This window comes from Salvia hispanica, chromosome 5 (assembly GCF_029641045.1).
Source record: "Salvia hispanica isolate PSC_SH4W2 chromosome 5, Shi_PSC_v1, whole genome shotgun sequence".
In the NCBI taxonomy this organism is placed as follows: Eukaryota; Viridiplantae; Streptophyta; class Magnoliopsida; order Lamiales; family Lamiaceae; genus Salvia; species Salvia hispanica.
In genome coordinates, this window is record NC_142696.1 from 41,666,611 (window position 1) to 41,686,566 (window position 19,956).

Genomic DNA, 19,956 nt, shown 5'->3' on the forward strand with positions numbered 1-19,956 from the left:
TGTCGCTAAATGCGAAATTAATATCGCAGAAAATACTAGGTTTAGTGTTCTTCGAAATTAATGATGCAGGATGTTCAAAAAAGCCCCAATAATCTGAATTTGTATTTGAAGGATCAGAGGGTTTTGTAGACGCTTGGGTCGTGCTCTAGATGGATTGTGGACTCAAAGATGAGGGAGATTTGAAAGGTGTCGAGGGTGAGGAAGGGTTTTTGGGGGGAGAAGGAGGAGTCGCAGTGGAGAAGAAGAGCAATTCTATATATATTTTTTTTTTATATTTTAAATGAATATTTATTAAAATAAATAGGGAGTAAAAAATCAGAACTAAAAGTTTAATTTAGTTAAAATTGGGATTAAACCCGTTGACCGTTAGTTTTTAACGGAAATATTGACCGAGGACCAAAATGATCAAATTTTCATATGTTCATGACCAAAAAATCCAAAAGATAATATTTAGGACCAAAAACATAAAATAACCATATGTTTGAGGACCAATATTAACATTTTAGTCTATCATATACAGTGCTCACATTTGGAATGTGACAGACAAATAAATCAATTTTTATTGCCATGTGAGTGGGTGACCCACAGCCCACAGGCCGATTTGTGTGGAGTTGCTTCAACAATTTATTCATCTACTGTCTCGTGTTTGTGTAAACCTAGACATCTTCATTTTCATCAAAATATGACAGAAATAGCAAATCGCATCACATATTCTATATGATTGAGGACAGCTTAAATAATTTTTTTTACCATACGCGATTGAAATAAAAAATCCAGTCCTATTAAGATTAATAAGAGCAATGACAAAATATTAATCTTGAAGGAATCACAATTATCAGCTATAGTTAAACAAGAATCTTAGCATAGTTAAATAGCAGAAATAACATAAAAAAGCGAATACTCCACCATATAATATCATCCAACTTGTACCAACTATGTCAAGAAAAAAGTGAATGAATCCACAGGCAGAGATTGTTCAAAAGAAATGAACCTTTTCATTATCATATTTTTTTCAAGAAAATCACAAGCCAGCACTAAAATTGCCTGCTAAAATGTCTATAGAGGCAGGGGATGCAATTTAGCCTAGACGATTGGGTAATGGTAACTAATAAACAAGACAGCCAACAATAAGGAGGAATTTGAGGGGAGAATTCAAAATGCTGAACCTGCTACCAAAAGATATACTTCAATCTCCCATATAAGCACTCTAAATGCATTACTCGTGATGCCAATATGTTCACACGCCATGCTTGCTCGCTCAATCATAGGCATTCTCCCAATCGTCCACCACATCACCAGACCCACTGTTGCTCATGCCTTCTGGCTGCAATGCTGCTGCATTCAAGCTAGATTCCTCTCCCTTAGAAGACGACAAGTTCGGAGGAGTTTCTGGCTGTTTCTGACGATTCTCCGTTTTTGTAGAAGCATCGGATGATTTTGAACTGCTTCCCGATTGCAGGACACTCCAGCGGTTGCTTGAAGAAGCAGTTGGAGCTTCCTTATCTTTCCAGTGATGCAATTTGGGATCAGCTGCATTAGCAGACCACTCCTCAGCTCCTCCCCACGAGCTTTCCTTGTGCTCAGAGTCCTGCAGGACAACCTTCTTCCAAGGGTTCTCTTTCAGGACCGCTCCAGATGCAGCATCTTTGGAAGCTGCAGAAGATCCCCATGCACCAGTGCCTGAAGTCGTTGCTGAGGCCCCCCCATTCTGAGGAACTGCAACAGCACCGTAATACACAGACCCCTGATCCAATCTCCTCATAGCAGTTGCTGCTCTCCCTGGATCACTGAAGACAGCTAATGCATTCTTATCATTCAACCAAACCAATTCACATTCCCCACCAAACCTCAACACCAGTGCACTGACATCAGCTTCCCTAGGTAAATCAAATAAAGCCACAACAAGGCGGGGATCCATGTCCACCAGGGGATCAAATATCGGGGGTTGCAACATGTTACCAGGATTGCATGACTTAACACCAAGCATGCGAGCTGGGGCTTTTGACTTCGGTGTGACATGAACAATGACAAATCTCTTTGGCTCCCATCCAGCTGCATTGACAGAGAGTTTCCACCTTTCAGCTACCAGCCTCACTGCATCTCTTTTTTCCTTGGTCATCACAGAGAACACATGGACTTTAATAGCATTTAACCCACCCCTGCCCCTACCAAGGACCAGGTACCTGCATCTCTCTTCGACGGACAAGACCCACTTAGGATCACGCCTCAAGAGGTCAGAAAGCACTTCAGAAACAGAAGCAGTATCACCAAAGTGAAGTGCATCCAAGGTCGGGGCAGTAACACCAAAAGCATCAGCAAGAACCTTTTTGCGCTCCACTTTTGCGCATTCATCATCACACATTAGCTTCCTCGAACCAAGGGGAATTTTCTCGACATTTTCCTCAACAGGTTGTAGAGCCGCCGGCAACTTTTGTATTATAGAAGCTTCAAGAACTGTGTCAGCACTATATCCTCCACTGCTGCCACCAGCATCACAAGGAACTGTTGCATTTACTCGGCCACAGGAGCAAGAGATTGTGACAGGAAATTCGCATCTTACATCAGGACATGGAGTGGCAGGGTGACACATAGCTGTGCAAGTATGCCTACAATCTCTCCTCGGAGCACCACATGTCTGCCTACAAGATGTTCTCAAGCTCGTACTTGATGCAGCAGAAGAATCACATGGGGCTGGATGACAAGTTCTGGAGCATGCATGTAAACCACACTGCCTCGTCTTTCCACATAGTTTATTGCATCTAATATCTTTTGATCCACAAGGGATACTGCGAAGAACAACATGTCCACCCACACATTCCTTGGGGATAGGAACTGTGCAAGGTGGACAGTCTCCAAAATGGCAGCTGTGTGAAGATGGATGACCACAAGGCTGAGGAACTGAGCAAGGGTACTGACATGAAGGTGGAGGTGTACCACAAGGCAATGGGGGAGGAATAGAAGTTTGACCACAAGCACAAGACAAGTCGGTGAAAATTGTCTCCAGGCAAGGAGGACAATGACCACTGTGACACAGTGATGTGCAAGAATGCTGACCACACCGTAGCTTCTTCTCACATGGCATCGTGCACAAATGTGGGTTTCCATCAACCATGGAAGAATTCAAGGAACTAGAGAGAGGACAGCAACGCTCACTGCACCGATGCCTGCCACAGCTTTTCTTCTGGCCACAAGGTCTATCACAAGTGAATTTTTCAACACTCGGAGCAGTTCTGTAGCACTCTACAGCTCGAGAGGTCGACCCACACCGACACTTTTGGGTAACAAGAACGTTACAGGGAGGACACGGCCCTGAATGGCACACACTCTGACAGTTATGCAGCTTGCAAGCCAGGGTCTTGCCACAATTCTGCGTACAAGTTGGAATTGGATCCAAACAACTCTGTCTTTCCTCATTTAAGCTAGTCTTACCACAGCAGCATGCCTTAATCTTTCCTGGCAGCAGCTCACATTCCCCACATGGACCTGGATGACAAACTTCTTGGCAAACATGGTTTCCACAATTCAATTTATTCTCACAAGATAAGTTGCATGAGAATAAACCATCTTGGTCATTGATTTCTCCCTTGACAGCCATATCTCCACAAAGAAGAACCTCAACCTTTTTCCTACAGAAACAAGAAGCATTAACAAGGACCTGGCAAGGATCACATGGCCCCACATGACAGACGCTTGCGCAGCGATGCCGACCACAGTCAAGAAGCTTTTCACATATCTTCCCACAAGTGAGAACAGACTTCCGATCAGAGCATCTCGTGGTAATAACTTGCTTCCCACAAGGGCACCTACGGGGAGGAGCAAAGGCCTTACAAGGAGGGCAAGGCCCAGGATGGCACTGCAGAACACAAACATGAGGACATATATCCTCATCACTCATGCCACTACCAGGAAGCTCCCTTTCCAGTGGTTTACTGCAAGGCTCTCCACAAGAATGTGGAGTCAAATATAAATCTGAAGGTGGATCTGGTCTCTTGCCACAAAAGCAGATGTATCGAATCTCCTTAGCTGACATAAGCTGCACTGATTGGCATCCAGGGCAACGCCAATTAGTACCCTGATTTTTCTCAGCCAACAAATCAACAGAAGTAGGAGCTCTAGCCCATTTCTTTATGCAATTCAGGTGAAAAATTGAATAGCAGCTAGAGCACGACCATACGGGTGCAGACCTGCGAACCATGTCATAACAGATCATGCACTCAACAGATCCCTTGGAAAGCTTATCCTGGATTTCCTGCACAAGTTGGGGTATGTTAACCCCCTTCATTATCCTACCATTGTCGTCTCTGAAATGCTTCCTCTCCACCTTCTCTTTCTCCCTCTGAACAACATGCCGTTGACCAGGGTTTCCTCTTGATGCACCATGGACCCTATTCCGGTTCGGAACAACAGGATGGACGGGCCTACCAACCAACGCCCCACCATTTCCACTCTCATTCTGGCCAGCACTATCAGCAGTAGCTGGGGGAACTTCCACGGCGGCAACAACAGGCGCACTGCCCCGAGGGACCCACTCACGACGGTTGTTCCGAGAAGAATTGTTGTTTCTAGGCCGATAATTATTGTTCTCCCTCCGGCTATTTGGCTCCGAGCTCATGTTCTGATCAAGAGATGCCAGACTACTATCCACCCAAGCTCGGATAACTACAAGGCGAAATCGCATAGAATAAATCAGAAAATAATCATACGCAAAAAAACGAATACCCCAACAAGAAATAATCAATAAGAATCGCAAACCATGGAAATGAATTTTGTGATTAAAAGCACCAATTCATCAAGCAAAAGCCGAATCAAGAAACGCAGAAAAACATCCAGAAAAGGGAAATTGCAACTGACCTGAAGAGACAACAGAGAAATGGAAACCCCAATCCAATCCGATGGAAATGTTATTCTCCGATGCGAGGATGGTCTAGGTAAGTGGTGAAACCGATGAATGGAAAGATTTTAGGAAGAATGGATCGGAATTGAAATTTGCAGAAGAAGGATATATATAGGGTTAGATGCGTGCCGCCCAAACCAGCGCAAGGAAAAATGGTGGAAATCCAAATAAGAAACTACGCAGAAGGTACAAACACCGCCATGTGCATCTTTTGGGCTTTGGCCCATTTCGCTTCTCACTCGGCCCACCCGTTTCAACTTTCAACCCACATTTATGTGGCACTCAAATTTAATTTCATAAATATCTTATTCAATAACGTTATCATCATTTCTTCATGCTTTTATATGTTATGAACAAATTTTGTACTATCATAATGTAGATCTAGATCATACTAAACCTCCTCATAAATTCGTCTTATTCATATTTTTTCATATGTCTAATCTGTTCTTCACATAACGATATAAAAGCCAATGATTTATCATAAGAAATAAAATACCTTTTCCCACTAGTTATGCTTACACAATCACAAAAATACTTTTTCTTAGTTAGGGGTGAATAAGCTTATTTGTTTTTAAGTTTAACAACATGATGTTTGTTACTTAAGGGGGTCACATCTCACATGACTAAAATCTAAGATAGTTTTTTCAAGCACGACAAAATGTCTATTTAGATTGGATTTCTAAAAAAATTGAATCATTTTGCACCAAACAATCCTCGACAAATCTTGCATAGCTTAAAGTCAGCACATTGTATCCAATTTATGTATATCATCTTTCATGGTTTATTTCTAAATACAAAAAGACTAAATACAAAAATCACACAACTCCATGAATATTTTGATGAGTTAAGAAGTGTCCTAATTTCATCAATTGTGTACCTTACAACAAGTTGGATCAACAAAGACCACTAGATCTAAATAATTATACAACATTGTGTTTTACATCTCAAAAGACAGTGCAGCAAAAGATTATAGATAGGAATATATCCAAAAACCTGAAACCAACTCCTTTTTAGTTTATTTCTATATCTTTTAACTCTATCAAGAAACCCATCAAATGTAATGATTGTCTAAACAAAATTATAACCTCCAAACCTCACTCAAAAAGGAAAGATGTATTTGTCGAGATCTCCCAGTGTCGCAGCAAACATCAAGATGCATCTCATGTGTTCTTCTCTTAGGTGTCAAAACTTTTGCCAGTAGCTGATCAAGCCATTTTACTCTGAATCTGTCGATGAATGTGTATTAGATACTCGACGTATGACAACCCATTAGCCGTCTTGTCTTCAATCAGGTACGAGAAGAACGTCATCCCTGCAAAGAGAAATGGATCATTAAATAGGGAGAGAAGATGTAAAACTAAACAGCAACATGTGAAGTCCTGCTAGTAACAACAAAAACAGTACGTTTAACTACTATCGTTATTTAGCACCAACACCTCTATACCATTACTAGGGAAAGAAATAGATCCCAAGATCCTCTCTTCTAGTAGAACATTCGATACTTTTGTTATTAATCTAAATTATATTTTCTTAACTCCACTAATTTTCCCCATAATGGTAAATTCCTTCTTTCCCATGGAATTTCAGGGTCTTTGGAAGGAACTCAGATGGTTTGGAGCAAAGGTTGTGAAAGAGAGTGAAGCTGTGGTGAATGTGAATCTGCGAGAAACTAACCTGATGGATCCCCCTTTTTGCACAGTCTCAAGCTGCAGAACAAGAAAGAGAAGAGAAAAGTTGAGAAGTATGCAAAAAGTAATAAAATATTACAGAACAAAATATTATATGAACTGGTAGACCAAAAACAAAAACTTGGTTTTTACCGTAGGTAAGAACATCGTTGGCGCCTTATCTCATTTACAATGTCATTCAGCTTCTTTGACAAGGGATTGTCATATTGCTGCAAAATGAACTGATGGAAAGAAAAGGCCATAAGTACTCTCCCTTCTAGCCAAATACTTAGAAGATTTAAGCATAACTAGTTACTGTACTACATTGAACCTATTTTTTCCTTATTCACAGTTGCAAGAAGAGATGATGAGCTCAGTGATTAACAGCGACAAGTATGAGAAAAGGGAAACAGCTATAGTGAACCCTAAAAATTGAAAGATCTACGAGTAAAAGCTATTCAAACAAATGAATGTGTGAAAATGAATGTAGCATATGACTTTCATCACATTTTCAAAATACAGAACTTTCAAAACTAGAGACACCGTGCACCCAGATTTATATGGCAGTACCTGATTAGGAATATCTTCAAGTGAAGAAATGCCAAACATCTGTTGCAAAATATTTGGTTGAACATTGTCACCCAAATATATCAAACAATCCACTCCATTCTCAAGAAGATATATTCCTTCGGTAGCAATGTGCTCACTGGAAAGTGGAATCGGAACAGGAATAATGGAATCATCTAACTCCTGAGAAATCAGCATGAAAAATGAGAGAGGAAATACATCAAACAAAACCAATAAAGATAAATATGTCACAAAATCTTTGTACCTTCTCATTAAGGTCATGAAGTGCTATCATTCTAGGGTACACCAATGGGATCACCAAAGGAGTAGGTAATGGTGAGACATAATTAATCCAGACAGACCTATCATCAATTCTTCCATCAGGCCGTAATCCAGTGGATTTGAGTAAAGCTGAAAAAGGCATGACAGATCGTTTAAACAAAATATGAAACTATCGAAAAGAAGACTTTGACCACTCAAATAAGATACACATGCTGTGCATAATTCAGAAAAAGAGTTTAAAGGCAGCACTCATTGGACACATGTTGTGTAAATTCAATCACACGCCAGAAGAAGTTAAGTTATGCCATTTTCCCTGTATTAACAAATTTTTTGCAGCGATCCTAAGAGAGGTCTTCATTTATCAAATATGGCATTCGTTCTGAGGGTATCCTCTCATTTCTAGTTTTATTGACAATTTGACACAACTAACTATCCAATGCAATTGTGTGTAAAACTACACAGCATCCAAAACTCCATATGCAATTAAATGAGTAACTGCATCCAAGAGAAGATTAATTCTTTATTAGGGGATTCGACGAACGCATAATTGCCATTGTTAGATTCTGCATTACATATATATTACATACTTATGGTAGTTTGTTTTGGCTTTATTACTTTGATTTACTTTCCTAGAATAGTTTTACCTTTGTGTATATACTTGCATAGTTCACATAGATGAATACAGATAATGTATTCATTAAAACACATTTCCACATAGTTTCACAACCATTAAATGCAAAAAAAAAAAAAAAAATTGTGTAACCATGAGTTTGGGGAGTCTGAATCACATGAGGTGTTCATGAATTTACTTTGAGCATAGCAAGAGAAACTACATAACATATAGTTAAAAAGAAACTTAGAATGTACCAAGTGTATAGAGAGGCAACATTTTAAGTGCCTCGGGCAGAATAAGTTGTCCGGCTGATGACACCGTAGCACAGAACTTCCGGTACGAGTATAAAATGTTGATGCAAACATTGGTAGCTTGATCCCTGACTTGTGCAAGAGGAGCTGAAGGAATCTCAATAGCAGCTGTCACATAAGATAAGACGAAGCAAAAGAATCAGGAAATTTTTATGCTGTATATCTACATGAAGAGAGCAATTTTGAATAACTGCAGAAGGAAAGGAAAAAGAAGATATAGCATAGGGTATAGTGAATGACTCAATAGTATTGCAGCTGTCTCCAAGTAATACTATAAAAATAGATAAAATCAAACAATCTTAATAAAGCATCTCAGAAAAACTATAATATACCAACTTACCTTGTTTTGTGATACATGCAAATTGGGTGTCTAGATCAGCAGAGCGGAATAGATTACTGAGCATGTTGGTGCAAGGCAGGGACAGTGTGGAAACTCTGATTCTTCTTTGTCCATATACAGTGGTGTAAAGAAGAGCACACTAGACAACATAATCATACAAAGTGATTGGATGAATAAGAATAATAAAGAGAAAGAGAAATGAACAGAGCTACAGAAACTATTCCAGGAAAAAAATTATAATTCGTAGGCCATTCCAGCAGCTATACCTGAAAAGCACACTCAGAACCTTCCTGTAGTTTATCATCATGCTTCAGGGAGACCATTATTGTTTTGTCACAATCAATCTGGAAAAATGAAGATAAATAACTTGAAACAAATCTGATGAAGAAACCAAATGTACAGCAGCAATAGAAATCTTGGTCTCATAATAAAGATTCTCAAACAATATCACAAATAAGAAGAAAAGAATAGTGCAACACCATATATAGCAGCAATCCATGGTATGTTCATGGAGTTAAAGGAAAGAGCAAGTTTATAGAACATCATGGTATAAACCATGGAGCCACTTATCAGCATTTACACTATTACATAAAGTGACAGCATATGCACAAACAGAAATAACCACTATAAAACTTGCACAGAAAAAGCTGGAAGACAGATATAGACTTGAAAGGACAAGAAACTGTGGTGAACTTCAGAACAAGCTAAAAATAAACTATAGTGAAATTGACGTCAATACTTTAGAATATTTTTGCATACATATTTATCTTTTGTGTGTGTGTATGAGAGAGAGATAGAGAGAGATACCGCAGGTAGATCAACATCAGTTGGTATGCGCTTACAGAAATTTCCAGAATATTCTTGAACTTGAATACCCTATCCAGGAAACAAGTAAAATATAATCTAGCCTTCGATTCAAGAGATGTTTGCAGAGAAATATTGTTGCAAAAGTAGAAAGCTCAAAAACAGCACTTCTAGAACCTCACCTGGCTACATCTAACACGCATCACTGCCTCAAACCCTTGGGGCCTTGTGACGTTCCACCGAAGATCATTGTACAGCTTAGCAGGATCGGAGCGGGCAGAGAAAGGATAATAGTAGTATACCTAAAGAAGGAAATGACGGATTCAGATTTTAAAATTACACGACAAACATCCTAAAGAATAATGCATATCAACATCGAAGAGACTGATAATTCAATACTCAAAGGTGATACAAATATACAATAGCCAAATATATAGTGGTCACTCATAGTAATCCTATGATTACTACAACATTATTCAATTACCTGGCCTCCAGTTGTCGTTGGAATAACAGAGAGAGATGCAATATCCACATACATTTGCGATGTAATAAACAAGTCAACACAGACCTGACAGTAATGAAAATGAGAGGGAATAAGCTGGCTAGGATTCTAAACAAAAAGATGATACCGTAAGTATCATGGGTTCTCAAAATTAAAAACTTTAATGTCACCTGGTACTCGGCGAATTCTATTGCCATAGTTTTTAGAGTCTTATCAGCAGGCTGGAGTAATTTATGAGCCTCCTGAAAGCAAGCATCATTGCAATTAGTTGGAAATTTTATCACTTGGGTAATGAACTATTATAGGAATCAACCACCAAAGGTATGGAGTGAGATTAGTTTTTATTTTATTTAACTAACTTCCTAACCCTGATAATAACCAACCAACCAGTAATAATATACTATACTCATCATCAGCCCAAAAATATTTGCAAAATGATTCGTAAGTCGCAAATAGCTGGCCACCTCCCCAAACTTAATTAATCACAATTAAAGGAAAATAAGCTAGCTATTGCACTTGACGTGTATTAAGTATTTAAGTTAAATGAAATATAAAGGAAATACATGATTAATTTATTAACATAGTGGATAGTGCACCCAAAACCAGTGATGAAGTTGCTTCATAGAAGAGAAGGGAACCAAATACTACTATTACACCCAAAAGGGCCAGGTGCAGTGTGAGAAAGAAAATTATAGATGGCAACAGGAAAAGAAAATGGGTATCAAACAGGGAATTAAGAAAATTATGATAATATCAGTCCTGACAATGCAAATATATGCAGCATTAAGACCTTTTCTCCTGCTGACATGTTGCTTCTGCCTTCTGCCTCTCGAGCAGAAAGGGATCCGATACCAGCGGACGGCAAAACTGCAATACCATAAATTTTAGTTCACTAGCATGACCGGCAGAGGTTTAAGGCAGTGAGTTTACATGCTCAAAAAACTAGTAGTCATATTTGTCAGCTTACCTGACTGGAAAACTAAGAGTTTGCCACCAGTGCTTTTCATTGCCAAGAAAGCAGCCTAAAGTAAGAAATGTGACAATAAGATTCAAGTATCATGAGTATGTGTACAATTCAGAGTTTTCATATACAAGATGATAATTATTAAACATAATGTAATTATCACTTCAATCTGCCTGTTCATTCTAGCCAACAACTAAATGAAAGCAAACAACATATGTTGAAAAACACAAACTTAGAAAAACTTCATGTGTCCATACCTTCACAGCAGCACCAAGAGCTGAATCAGCAATTCTATTACTCTCAAACATTGTAGGAATGGTGTCAAGCAGCATTTCTAAATGCTCAGAGCACTGCATTCACCGAAAAAATTCAAATTTTGTGAAATAAAAAAAAACAGTAATTTCTCTTCAGATCATAAATAAGGTTTCTTTATGCTTTAACATTTTTGTTGGTTTAAGGTGGCGTGGGAGGGGGGGTGTACATGATGCAAGGAACATATATCTAGAAAAGTAATGATACTAACCTCAGAAAATTGAACAATAACATCACTTTCCAGTGGAGTATAGACATCTTGAACATCAGGAACAATTAGCATCAATGGCTGAAACAAAAAAAGGTAGTAATTATTGCTAAGCATCCACTGCACTGACTAAAGCCAATGCGATCTACCACATGTGGCTCCTGAAACGTTCAAGTTGAAGACAAACACAAATTTGAATAACACAGAACATAATAATTTTACTTCCAAATTGCCAAGTAAGAGAGTAAATAACATTCAAGACACAGATAAAATTTTATATTCATTCACCAGAAAGATAAAAATATTCCACCAACCTGCTGCGAAGCTCGTTTTAGGTTGTAAAAGTGGATGGTGGAATCAAACGTAGCAATACCCACCATTGTTCGAGGACCCTTCTGCATGGAAAACACAGTCAATCCACGTTGATTTCTCACTCTCTTTGATAATAAGCAAAGAACCCTCAGGTAGTTCTCTTAACTTGGTTCAAAATTATTCTCCACCTTCTCCAAACTAATTTTTGGAACAAATCCCCTAAACACTAGAAAAGAGGTTAAACCAATCATGCTTTTACATTCACAGCTCTTACAAATTCAATATCTCCTAATTTTGTTGATACACCCACCCCCTAAGTTTCCCATTTAAGCAATTAAATCATTAGAGGCTTTAATTCATAGTTGACTAGATGAAGGCCCACAAATAAAATGTTATCACAAGAGAAGTACAGGCATGAACTTACTGGAAGATCGGCTATCACTTGTTTGATGGCACTGCAAGCCGCTGCAGTTGCACCAGTTTGTGTAGCGTTCATTGATACATCAATTAAGAAGAAAAATACAGCAGGCATTGGATCACGCACCTGAAATAACATAAGCATAATGTGAGACACAGTATAACATAACAAAGTTCTGTGTCATGGATAAATAAATGCAACAGAAGCTCAGTTGTCCTAAACAATAACAGGCCGAAAGTAACTCAACAAATATCATAAAATATGTCACTCTGCAGGCTTCATTATTGTAACAGATAGTACAAAATAAGAGCTAATAAAGCCAGCATTATAGATAGAACAGAGGATTATTTTATCATAGACCCAGATTAATTTCTCATTAAATATAATATATTATGAAACTGATGCCCCCCCCCCCCTCGTCCCCATATGTGTCATAACTCATACATGACAAGTTTTAGTTGATCCATAACACAATCAAAGTGACTGCATAGTACGATAAACACTAATTAAATCTTTGCCCACGATTTTACATATGGACGTACTTGTTACGATAATCAGGTTGTTGGCAGTCTCAAGAAAAGTTGGCTTACAAAAAAAAGTACTATCACAATCCTTTGCAGAAGAACTACTGATGTTTCTTCTATCAAATAACATAGTTATATATCTTATTCCTCAAATAGGAAACCATGCCCTAGAAAGTTCAAATCATAAAATGGATACTCATTTCTGGCATTTACAAGTGTGCTACTTAAAAGACATCTAGCATAATGATTGGTTCTAATTAGCTATAGAATCCTACACAATGATTTGCAGTAAACAATAATTTCATCTCATCCAATTCAATACTTGCTGGATCCAAATCTAGGAAATACGTGGCAATTACCATATACTCCTTAGACGCAATAAATTCAACTGTTCCTCGACATAGTTCAGGCCTTTCATCAGCGTCTCTACGCCGACCATCTGGACCTAAGTTGCAGTGATAGTCACGTGGAGTTTCATCCGTAAATCCTGCACCACAACCCAAAAACAATGATAAAGTAAAAGACAATAAAAAAGGAAGAGAACACCAGAACCAATAAATACTTGGCAATAATATATTATTATCAGGCATACATGTGACCCATGTTCAGGTTGAGACAAGCAATGTACACAGCAAATACTCCCGCCACCAATGTAATAGAGAATTTAGGTTCAAGCAATTATAGGTCAGGGTTGTGGCTTTTAGAAAACTCAATATATCTGGTCAATTATATTTAGATCATTCACAAGTTAATTAGTTATTTCCATATTTTTCTGACTATGAACAAGCAAACAATGACCACCCCATGGTATTTGACTTACGAAGTTATGCTAATAGAACTACTAAAAAAACTGACAAGTCACCAACCACCAAAAAAATAAGAAAAGAGTACTTCTCACCACACAGGTTGCAAATGAAACGTCTTCCTTGATCAATAAACTTCACGAAAGGATTAATGTAACCTTTGCAACGAGAACATCGAACAGGACCACTTTCCCCAAAATCTACAACCTAGCAGCAATAAAACAAGAAATTAGAGTAGTTCAGCGCCTATAAAATTATCCTCACACAGGTCATGTAACCCTCAAATCTAAAATTAACAGTTATAGCATGGAAATCATAGTCAAACATGTAAACTTTGCAGATCAACTTAAACATAGTTGGAACAGATATCAGCTTCTTAGAATTTCCTTTTACAAGAGAACTGTATAATTTTCCTCGAGGATTAGAGTAACACCAAATTCTTCATTTAATAACAAGTTGACAAAAGAGAGTAAGAGACCAAATTTTGCTACCACAGAATACTTCACTTACGTGGATAGGCTCCTCAGATGGATGCGGGAGAGCTAATGGCTGGACCAATAGAGACAGCTGCATTCCCGATGTAGATAGAAGGTCTACAGTTAAAGGAACCTAATATAACAAAGGGAGACCCCATTGTCATTAGCTGTTCCAACTTAAGGAGGAAGTCACGCACAAAAGGTAGAAAAGTAGTTTGAAACAATATGGGAAAAAGATAGTCGTCCAAACAGCTAATGATGCATTTAAATACTTAAACCTGATTGATAGTACACCTCATGTAGCGTGGACTGCAATTTCCAGTGTCTTTAACTATATAGTCACTTGTTGCAGGCTTCACAAGAAGAAATGAATGAGTAAAAAGAGGACTAAGAAAGTCTAAACTCTCGTCAGGTTAACAGTTTGGAAAGGAAATACTTTAGGTAAATATACAAGAACTAAACTAAACCAAAGCAAGAATATCATTACTGGTGGAGGGTTCGCCTGATTGCCTTGACGGGTCTCATGAACAATTACAGATCCACTCTGAGAAAGACGGGGAATCTGGTTGGGATCAATTTTAGATTGCCCTGTTTGGTTCAGAGCCATAGACTGATTTGGAAGTGATTGTCCACCTGGTGGCAATCCAAACATCCGCGGAGGCTGCTGCATAGACCCAGGAATAGGAGGAGGTGGAGTCACCTAGACATTGGCATATATTTAGTGTGTAAAATGAAGTAGCTGATTAAGTGGTCCAATGGTGTTATTGAGCTGCAGGCTGCAGCACTAACAAAAACCAAAAGGCCATAGTCGAAGCTAGATGTGTCCAAATTCACATGCAACATCCTCCTCAATGCTTGTTTAAATGTATAATAATCTATGTCATAATACTTAACTCTACAGTGTGTGGCAAGACCGTTCAGGTTTCAAGCCCAAAAAATATTACTCCTTCGTTTATAGATTCGTTTTTCCATTTGGGACGTTCCATCATAATAGAGTCGTTTCCATTTTGGCAAAAATTAACACATTTTCTTTTTCCTACTTTACTCTCTCTCCTACTTTATTATCCCTCCACTTAACACAATAAGCATTTCTCTCTTAATCTCCATGCCGAAAAGAAACGCCTCTATTAACAAGAAACGGCTGTAGTACATTATTCTAACCTGGCATATATATTAGCTTGAACCAAGAGTAAGTTCTTTCTTCAAACAAACTTAACAAAAATATAAAGCTGGCCCCAAAATTAACACAAACATAGACAGCATAGTGGCTGTGCAGTATATACAAGAACCATATTGGAGTAAATTCCATCTAGAAGTTCAAACAACCTAAAACTGCAAGATATAATGTATGGATTACTTGGTTGCAAGCAAGAGCCTTAAAAAAAAAACTAGATCATGGTACTTTCACCCATACATTACATGCTCTAAAAGCAAGAAGAATGATATTGCACCAAGTCCTAGATCTGTGATATAAAATACCACTTCAATTAAACAAGAGCCATTTCTATGCGATTCACTTCACAATCAGTTGAAAATATAAATTCAAGGATTGCCTAGAAACAGGGAATGAAATTAAAGTTGGAGAGGTCAATAATCAAGTACTCTTCCTTAGGCTCTTTTGGGGCAAGAAAAGATTATTAAAAGAGAGCTATGCATACTGTCATCGTGGTAATTGCAAAACTGGGTAGTTTTCTTAGCTTCCTTCACTCACTTCTTATGAGTCCCTTTCTCTTCAATTTTTTTTTATATTTTCACATTAAAATCATCATAAAGATGAATTACACACATGCACAACTCTTATACACTTTATGCCAATAAATTATTGATAAAAATAAGAGAAGTTCAGCAAGAATTTCAATAATCATTTCCTATTAAAAAGGTAGAAGCAAAAGGCTGCCCCAAAATATCATTCTAGGAAAACAATCATCAAATGATAGCGATGATAACTTCTCAAATACACTGTTGTATGTCAATGGCACAAATGAGATAATAGTTGGATGCAAAAGCATACTTGGAATTTATATACTAGAGGCACAGTGGAAAACATCCCTACTTCCGGTTTTATATTAACTATTGTCAAGCTGGAAAACACACCAAAACCACAAGCCCTTAGAAAGTATTTTTGTAACATCTAAACAGCATAGGCCCCTCAAAGCCTTCATTTAGCATTCAAACAGGTTTGGACTATCAACTCCTCTAGCTATAAAAGTAAACTATCATGAATTGAAGAATTCAGAATATGAATAATACATGCATATGACTATGATCAACTTGTCATTTAAATCATGGTCATGGCTTGTTGACTTGTTGTCAATTTACATAACCCTCATTCATAACTTGTTGGACGAATCTTGGATGCAAAGTACACACTCAACAAAGTTCTTAGAAAGAAAAACACAAATCTTCATGATTTTAAAGTTCCTAGAAAGGCAAAAACTAAATCTTTATGCTTCAATTTCAAACTCTAGTTATCCTACCTTTTGATTGAAATATTGCACCATTATATACAGGACATGGATCACGTAGCTCCACAGTTAAGATGTTGAATTGCTGATTTTAATATTACAGTTTATAAAAGAGGCAATCAAAGCTGATTTTTTTGTTACTCAATATTATGCTCTCGAAACTATTCAAGCCACTTCAGTAATAGAATCTGTTTTTTTAACATCACATGTATAGTGCAAATAGTTTAATTCCATAAAAGTTAGCATCTGCTTTAAAATCTGCCAGGTTTATTTCCTCCTTTCTATAGCAGAAAAAATTTACACATGTAAGTGATTCAAAGCACTTAAATCAGAAACAAAAAATTATCATTAGCTAAACTCAAGTGGGCAAGAACCGTGTATATCTCCATGATTTGCAGGTCAGACATAATGTATCTAAGCAGGAGCATAAAAGTATTCAAAATATGATAGAATCATAGAAGAGTGGTAAAAATGATAAAACTAACCTGCTGTGGCTGTGCTGGCCATGTCTGCATCCCATAAGGAGAATTCATAGATTGATGCATGCCTGTATTTGGTGCTGAAAATGGGGATGAACCCATCGGAGGCATCATATTCCGTGGCGGGCCTGAAAATGGCGGTGCAGGTTGCCCAGAGGCAGATGATACAGCAGTAGGTGGAGCACCAAAAGTAGGGCGCATTTGCGGCGGCTGAGAAGAAGGCCTAGATGATAACATAGCTGGTGGTTGCGGAGGTCCAACTAAAGGCCTCGGCATACCACCCATAGCAGGAGGGAATGATGACCCACTTTGTGTCATACCTGGTGCAAATGTAGGCGGTCCATTACTAACTGGACCAGAAGCACTTGCATGAGACGGAGTGGAGGGAGCTGATGTCAGAGGGGAAGACGGGTATGATCCAGGACGAGGACCCGGTGCAGGAGGTGTGGGAGCAACAGGTCTACCAATGGATGATGGCATTGCCCCAGGTGGTGGCGGTCTTGATGAAAAGGGAGGAGGCTGAGATCCAGGCGGTGGACCAGTGGGTCTAGAAGAAACCATATTTGGAGGCAGTGATGTTTGAGAAGGAACATTAGGTGGTCCTGGAGCCCTTGGAAATACACCAGGGGGAGGTGGGCCTGGTCTGTTGCCAGCAAAAGGCGGAGCCTGTTGACCGAATGGTGTAGCATTCGGAGGAGGTCTAGGGGCACTACCACCAGCATTGTTCGGTTGCTGCTGATTAGGCTGATTAATTTGTAGGTTTTGCATATTATTAGCAAGGGAATTGGGGTTAAAATTCGGGGGGAAATTCCCTGGCCTAGGTCCTCCGGTAGTTGCCATCACTTCACCTACTCAGAAATCTTACAAAAAGATATACCAAAGAATATGCACAGATCCTCCACAGAGTGAAATCTATCCCCAATCCAATCCAATTCAAGCCTACAAATCGAAAAACCACATAGGCGGATGAACCAAGAAACAATCTTTTTAGCCAAATCACACACATACACAAGTAACGTAACAAAAAAGAAACACTAAACAATAAAATTATGGAGTATAAAAAACTTACGGTGAAGGCCGAAATACCGGTCCGTTACAGGAAGAACCGACCGCTTTCCGACCAGATTCCGATCTAACTATGCAAAAAAGCAGAAAATTATAATTATTGAAAAGAATTGGAGCCAAAACGACAGAAACAAATCAACATATAACAACAGATTGAAGCCAGAGGAACCTAATTTTGGGCGTAAATTTGCATTACAGCTTTGGAGATAGTGATTTCCGATCGATAGGTAACAGTTACGGATCGAAGTCGAGATTGAGAGATGGAGGAAAATGAAACGCAGAATGGTAAATTTCTGAAGGATCAAAGCAAAATTAACATATTACGGTTATAAAAATTTATTGAAATTTGCTGCTTTTAAGCCTTACCAGTTTTCTTTTTTAGGTTTTTCAATAGAAGATGGATGATATGCAGGTCAGCTGATGATCTGTACGCACGCGACATATTCAAGGCAGGCACGTGACTTTTAATAAACACTATATTTGGACTTGTGAAATCTAATTTAACTGGAAAAAAGGACTATATTTGGATCTGTAAAATCCAATGTTTAAGGTTAGATTTGGATTTGTAAAATCCAATCTTATAAGTAGGGGTCGGCAGATCCGAATATATATGAATTTTGAAGATTTTGATCGAAATGAGTAGGTTGCTAGTACAAGGTGAGTATCATAGTGTAACATGATATTGTTACAAAATAATCATCATATAATCACAACAATATGATATATTCATATACATCTGTTACACCGTGATCATGATAATGCAATAATTAACCATCATAGGAATTAGATTAATTTTTCAAACCAAATTTCCTACCAACCAAACTAGCATGAAATGTAGTAATATCATACTAAAAAATAGCACAACTTTCATCGATTATGCTTCCCATTATGTGATTACTTAGCTTGTGTACGCATTGCAGAGCGCAGTTGATTCCGGAGGGGCGGATTTATATAATTGGCCAAGGATCAAATTCTACTGCTATCGTGTAGTTGCAACGCCAATACTTCTCAGGCACAAGTAGACCTGCCCACGGTTCATGAACCGCCGGTTTCGGTTCGGAACCGCCGGTTCCGGTTTTGGAAAATATGGAACCGGAACCGAACCGTGAGACCGTTTCACGGTTTCGGTTTCGGTTCGAAAACCGGCGGTTTCGGTTTCGGTTCCGAACCGCCGGTTTTTGAACGGTTCGTAGCGGTTTAGGTTCGGTTTCGCGGTTTTACGGTTTTTTTCCTTAATTTTTTTTTTGCCATATAATTTGAAATTATAAAATAAATTGGAACAAGGAAATGGATAGTTTTAATTGAAGAGAGAAATTCTTGTTAACACGAAAATGAGGCGAGTGTAAGTGAGGATAGAGAGGAGTATTTATAGATAAAAATAGAGAGAAATGAGATCCAATTTGAATTTAAAATCAACATTTAAGAACAAAATAAATAAATAAATAAAAATAAAAGAAATGGTGTTTTGTGCAATCAATTTTGAATAGTGCAACCATCGCCCACGGCTAACCAATCAATTTTGAAGACTCAACTAATCAATTTTGAAGACTACAAATTCATTAACCAATGTTAATTTGAGTATTATGCTTTATTTAAAGTAATCAATTCTTCTAAATTTTATTAAAAAATGTTCGATAGATATTTATTAATAATGATCCATACTCCATAGACTCCATACGTAAAAAAACTATGTTAATTAATAAAATCGAAAATAGTATTATAAAGTTATTACCATAACCATACTCCATAGACTCCATCTTGTAATTTAGTTATTTTTATTTTATTATCTTTTCTCTTATGTTTTCCAAATTACCATCCAATTTTACCAAATAGTATTATAAAGTTATTTTTGCTACAAAATTTTGTCCCACATTATTGTTTCTACATATATTACCAAATCTAAAAATGAAAGTTACTTATATAAGTATAAAACTCATAAACCGGATCATT

General features: G+C 38.0%; 2 protein-coding genes across 3 annotated transcripts; both read right to left on the reverse strand.

Annotated features, from left to right (window-relative positions):
• Window positions 1–972: 972 nt before the first annotated feature.
• NFXL1 (NF-X-like 1) lies at window positions 973–5,038 on the reverse strand. The gene is made up of 2 exons (XM_048084582.2): window positions 4,852–5,038; window positions 973–4,659 (listed from the first exon to the last, which is right to left on the reverse strand). Exon 2 carries the CDS (start codon window positions 4,610–4,612, stop codon window positions 1,259–1,261), a length of 3,354 nt encoding a protein of 1,117 aa, XP_047940539.2. The 5' UTR covers window positions 4,613–4,659; window positions 4,852–5,038; the 3' UTR covers window positions 973–1,258.
• A 659-nt stretch (window positions 5,039–5,697) lies between these two features.
• Window positions 5,698–18,366, reverse strand: LOC125188189 (protein transport protein SEC24 C-like). Of its 2 annotated transcripts, none has more exons than XM_089058709.1 (26): window positions 18,176–18,366; window positions 18,011–18,073; window positions 16,948–17,880; window positions 14,485–14,697; window positions 14,276–14,350; window positions 14,032–14,130; window positions 13,617–13,728; window positions 13,078–13,205; window positions 12,201–12,320; window positions 11,779–11,856; window positions 11,468–11,545; window positions 11,202–11,294; window positions 10,948–11,002; window positions 10,771–10,847; window positions 10,151–10,222; window positions 9,963–10,046; window positions 9,661–9,780; window positions 9,482–9,550; window positions 8,941–9,018; window positions 8,675–8,813; window positions 8,278–8,442; window positions 7,394–7,539; window positions 7,132–7,311; window positions 6,715–6,803; window positions 6,569–6,600; window positions 5,698–6,206 (listed from the first exon to the last, which is right to left on the reverse strand). In XM_089058709.1, the coding sequence occupies exons 3-26, from the start codon at window positions 17,779–17,781 to the stop codon at window positions 6,100–6,102; spliced, it is 3,243 nt and encodes a 1,080-aa protein (XP_088914835.1). In that variant the 5' UTR covers window positions 17,782–17,880; window positions 18,011–18,073; window positions 18,176–18,366; the 3' UTR covers window positions 5,698–6,099. The 2 variants fall into 2 exon arrangements, with proteins under 2 accessions (XP_088914835.1, XP_088914834.1); XM_089058708.1 differs by having other exon boundaries at window positions 11,779–11,859.
• Window positions 18,367–19,956: the final 1,590 nt, after the last annotated feature.

What these genes read in the sequence shown, in the direction of transcription:
- LOC125188189 (XM_089058708.1), bottom strand. Translation starts at nt 17,781, where the DNA reads ATGGCAACTACCGGAGGACCTAGGCCAGGGAATTTCCCCCCGAATTTT. An exon ending in TTTCATTTGCAACCTGTGTG is followed by an intron (nt 13,206 to 13,616) that starts GTGAGAAGTACT and finishes GTTGTGGTGCAG; the next exon opens with GATTTACGGATGAAACTCCA. An exon ending in CTCTTGGTGCTGCTGTGAAG is followed by an intron (nt 11,003 to 11,201) that starts GTATGGACACAT and finishes TTCTTACTTTAG; the next exon opens with GCTGCTTTCTTGGCAATGAA.
- NFXL1 (XM_048084582.2), bottom strand. Translation starts at nt 4,612, where the DNA reads ATGAGCTCGGAGCCAAATAGCCGGAGGGAGAACAATAATTATCGGCCT.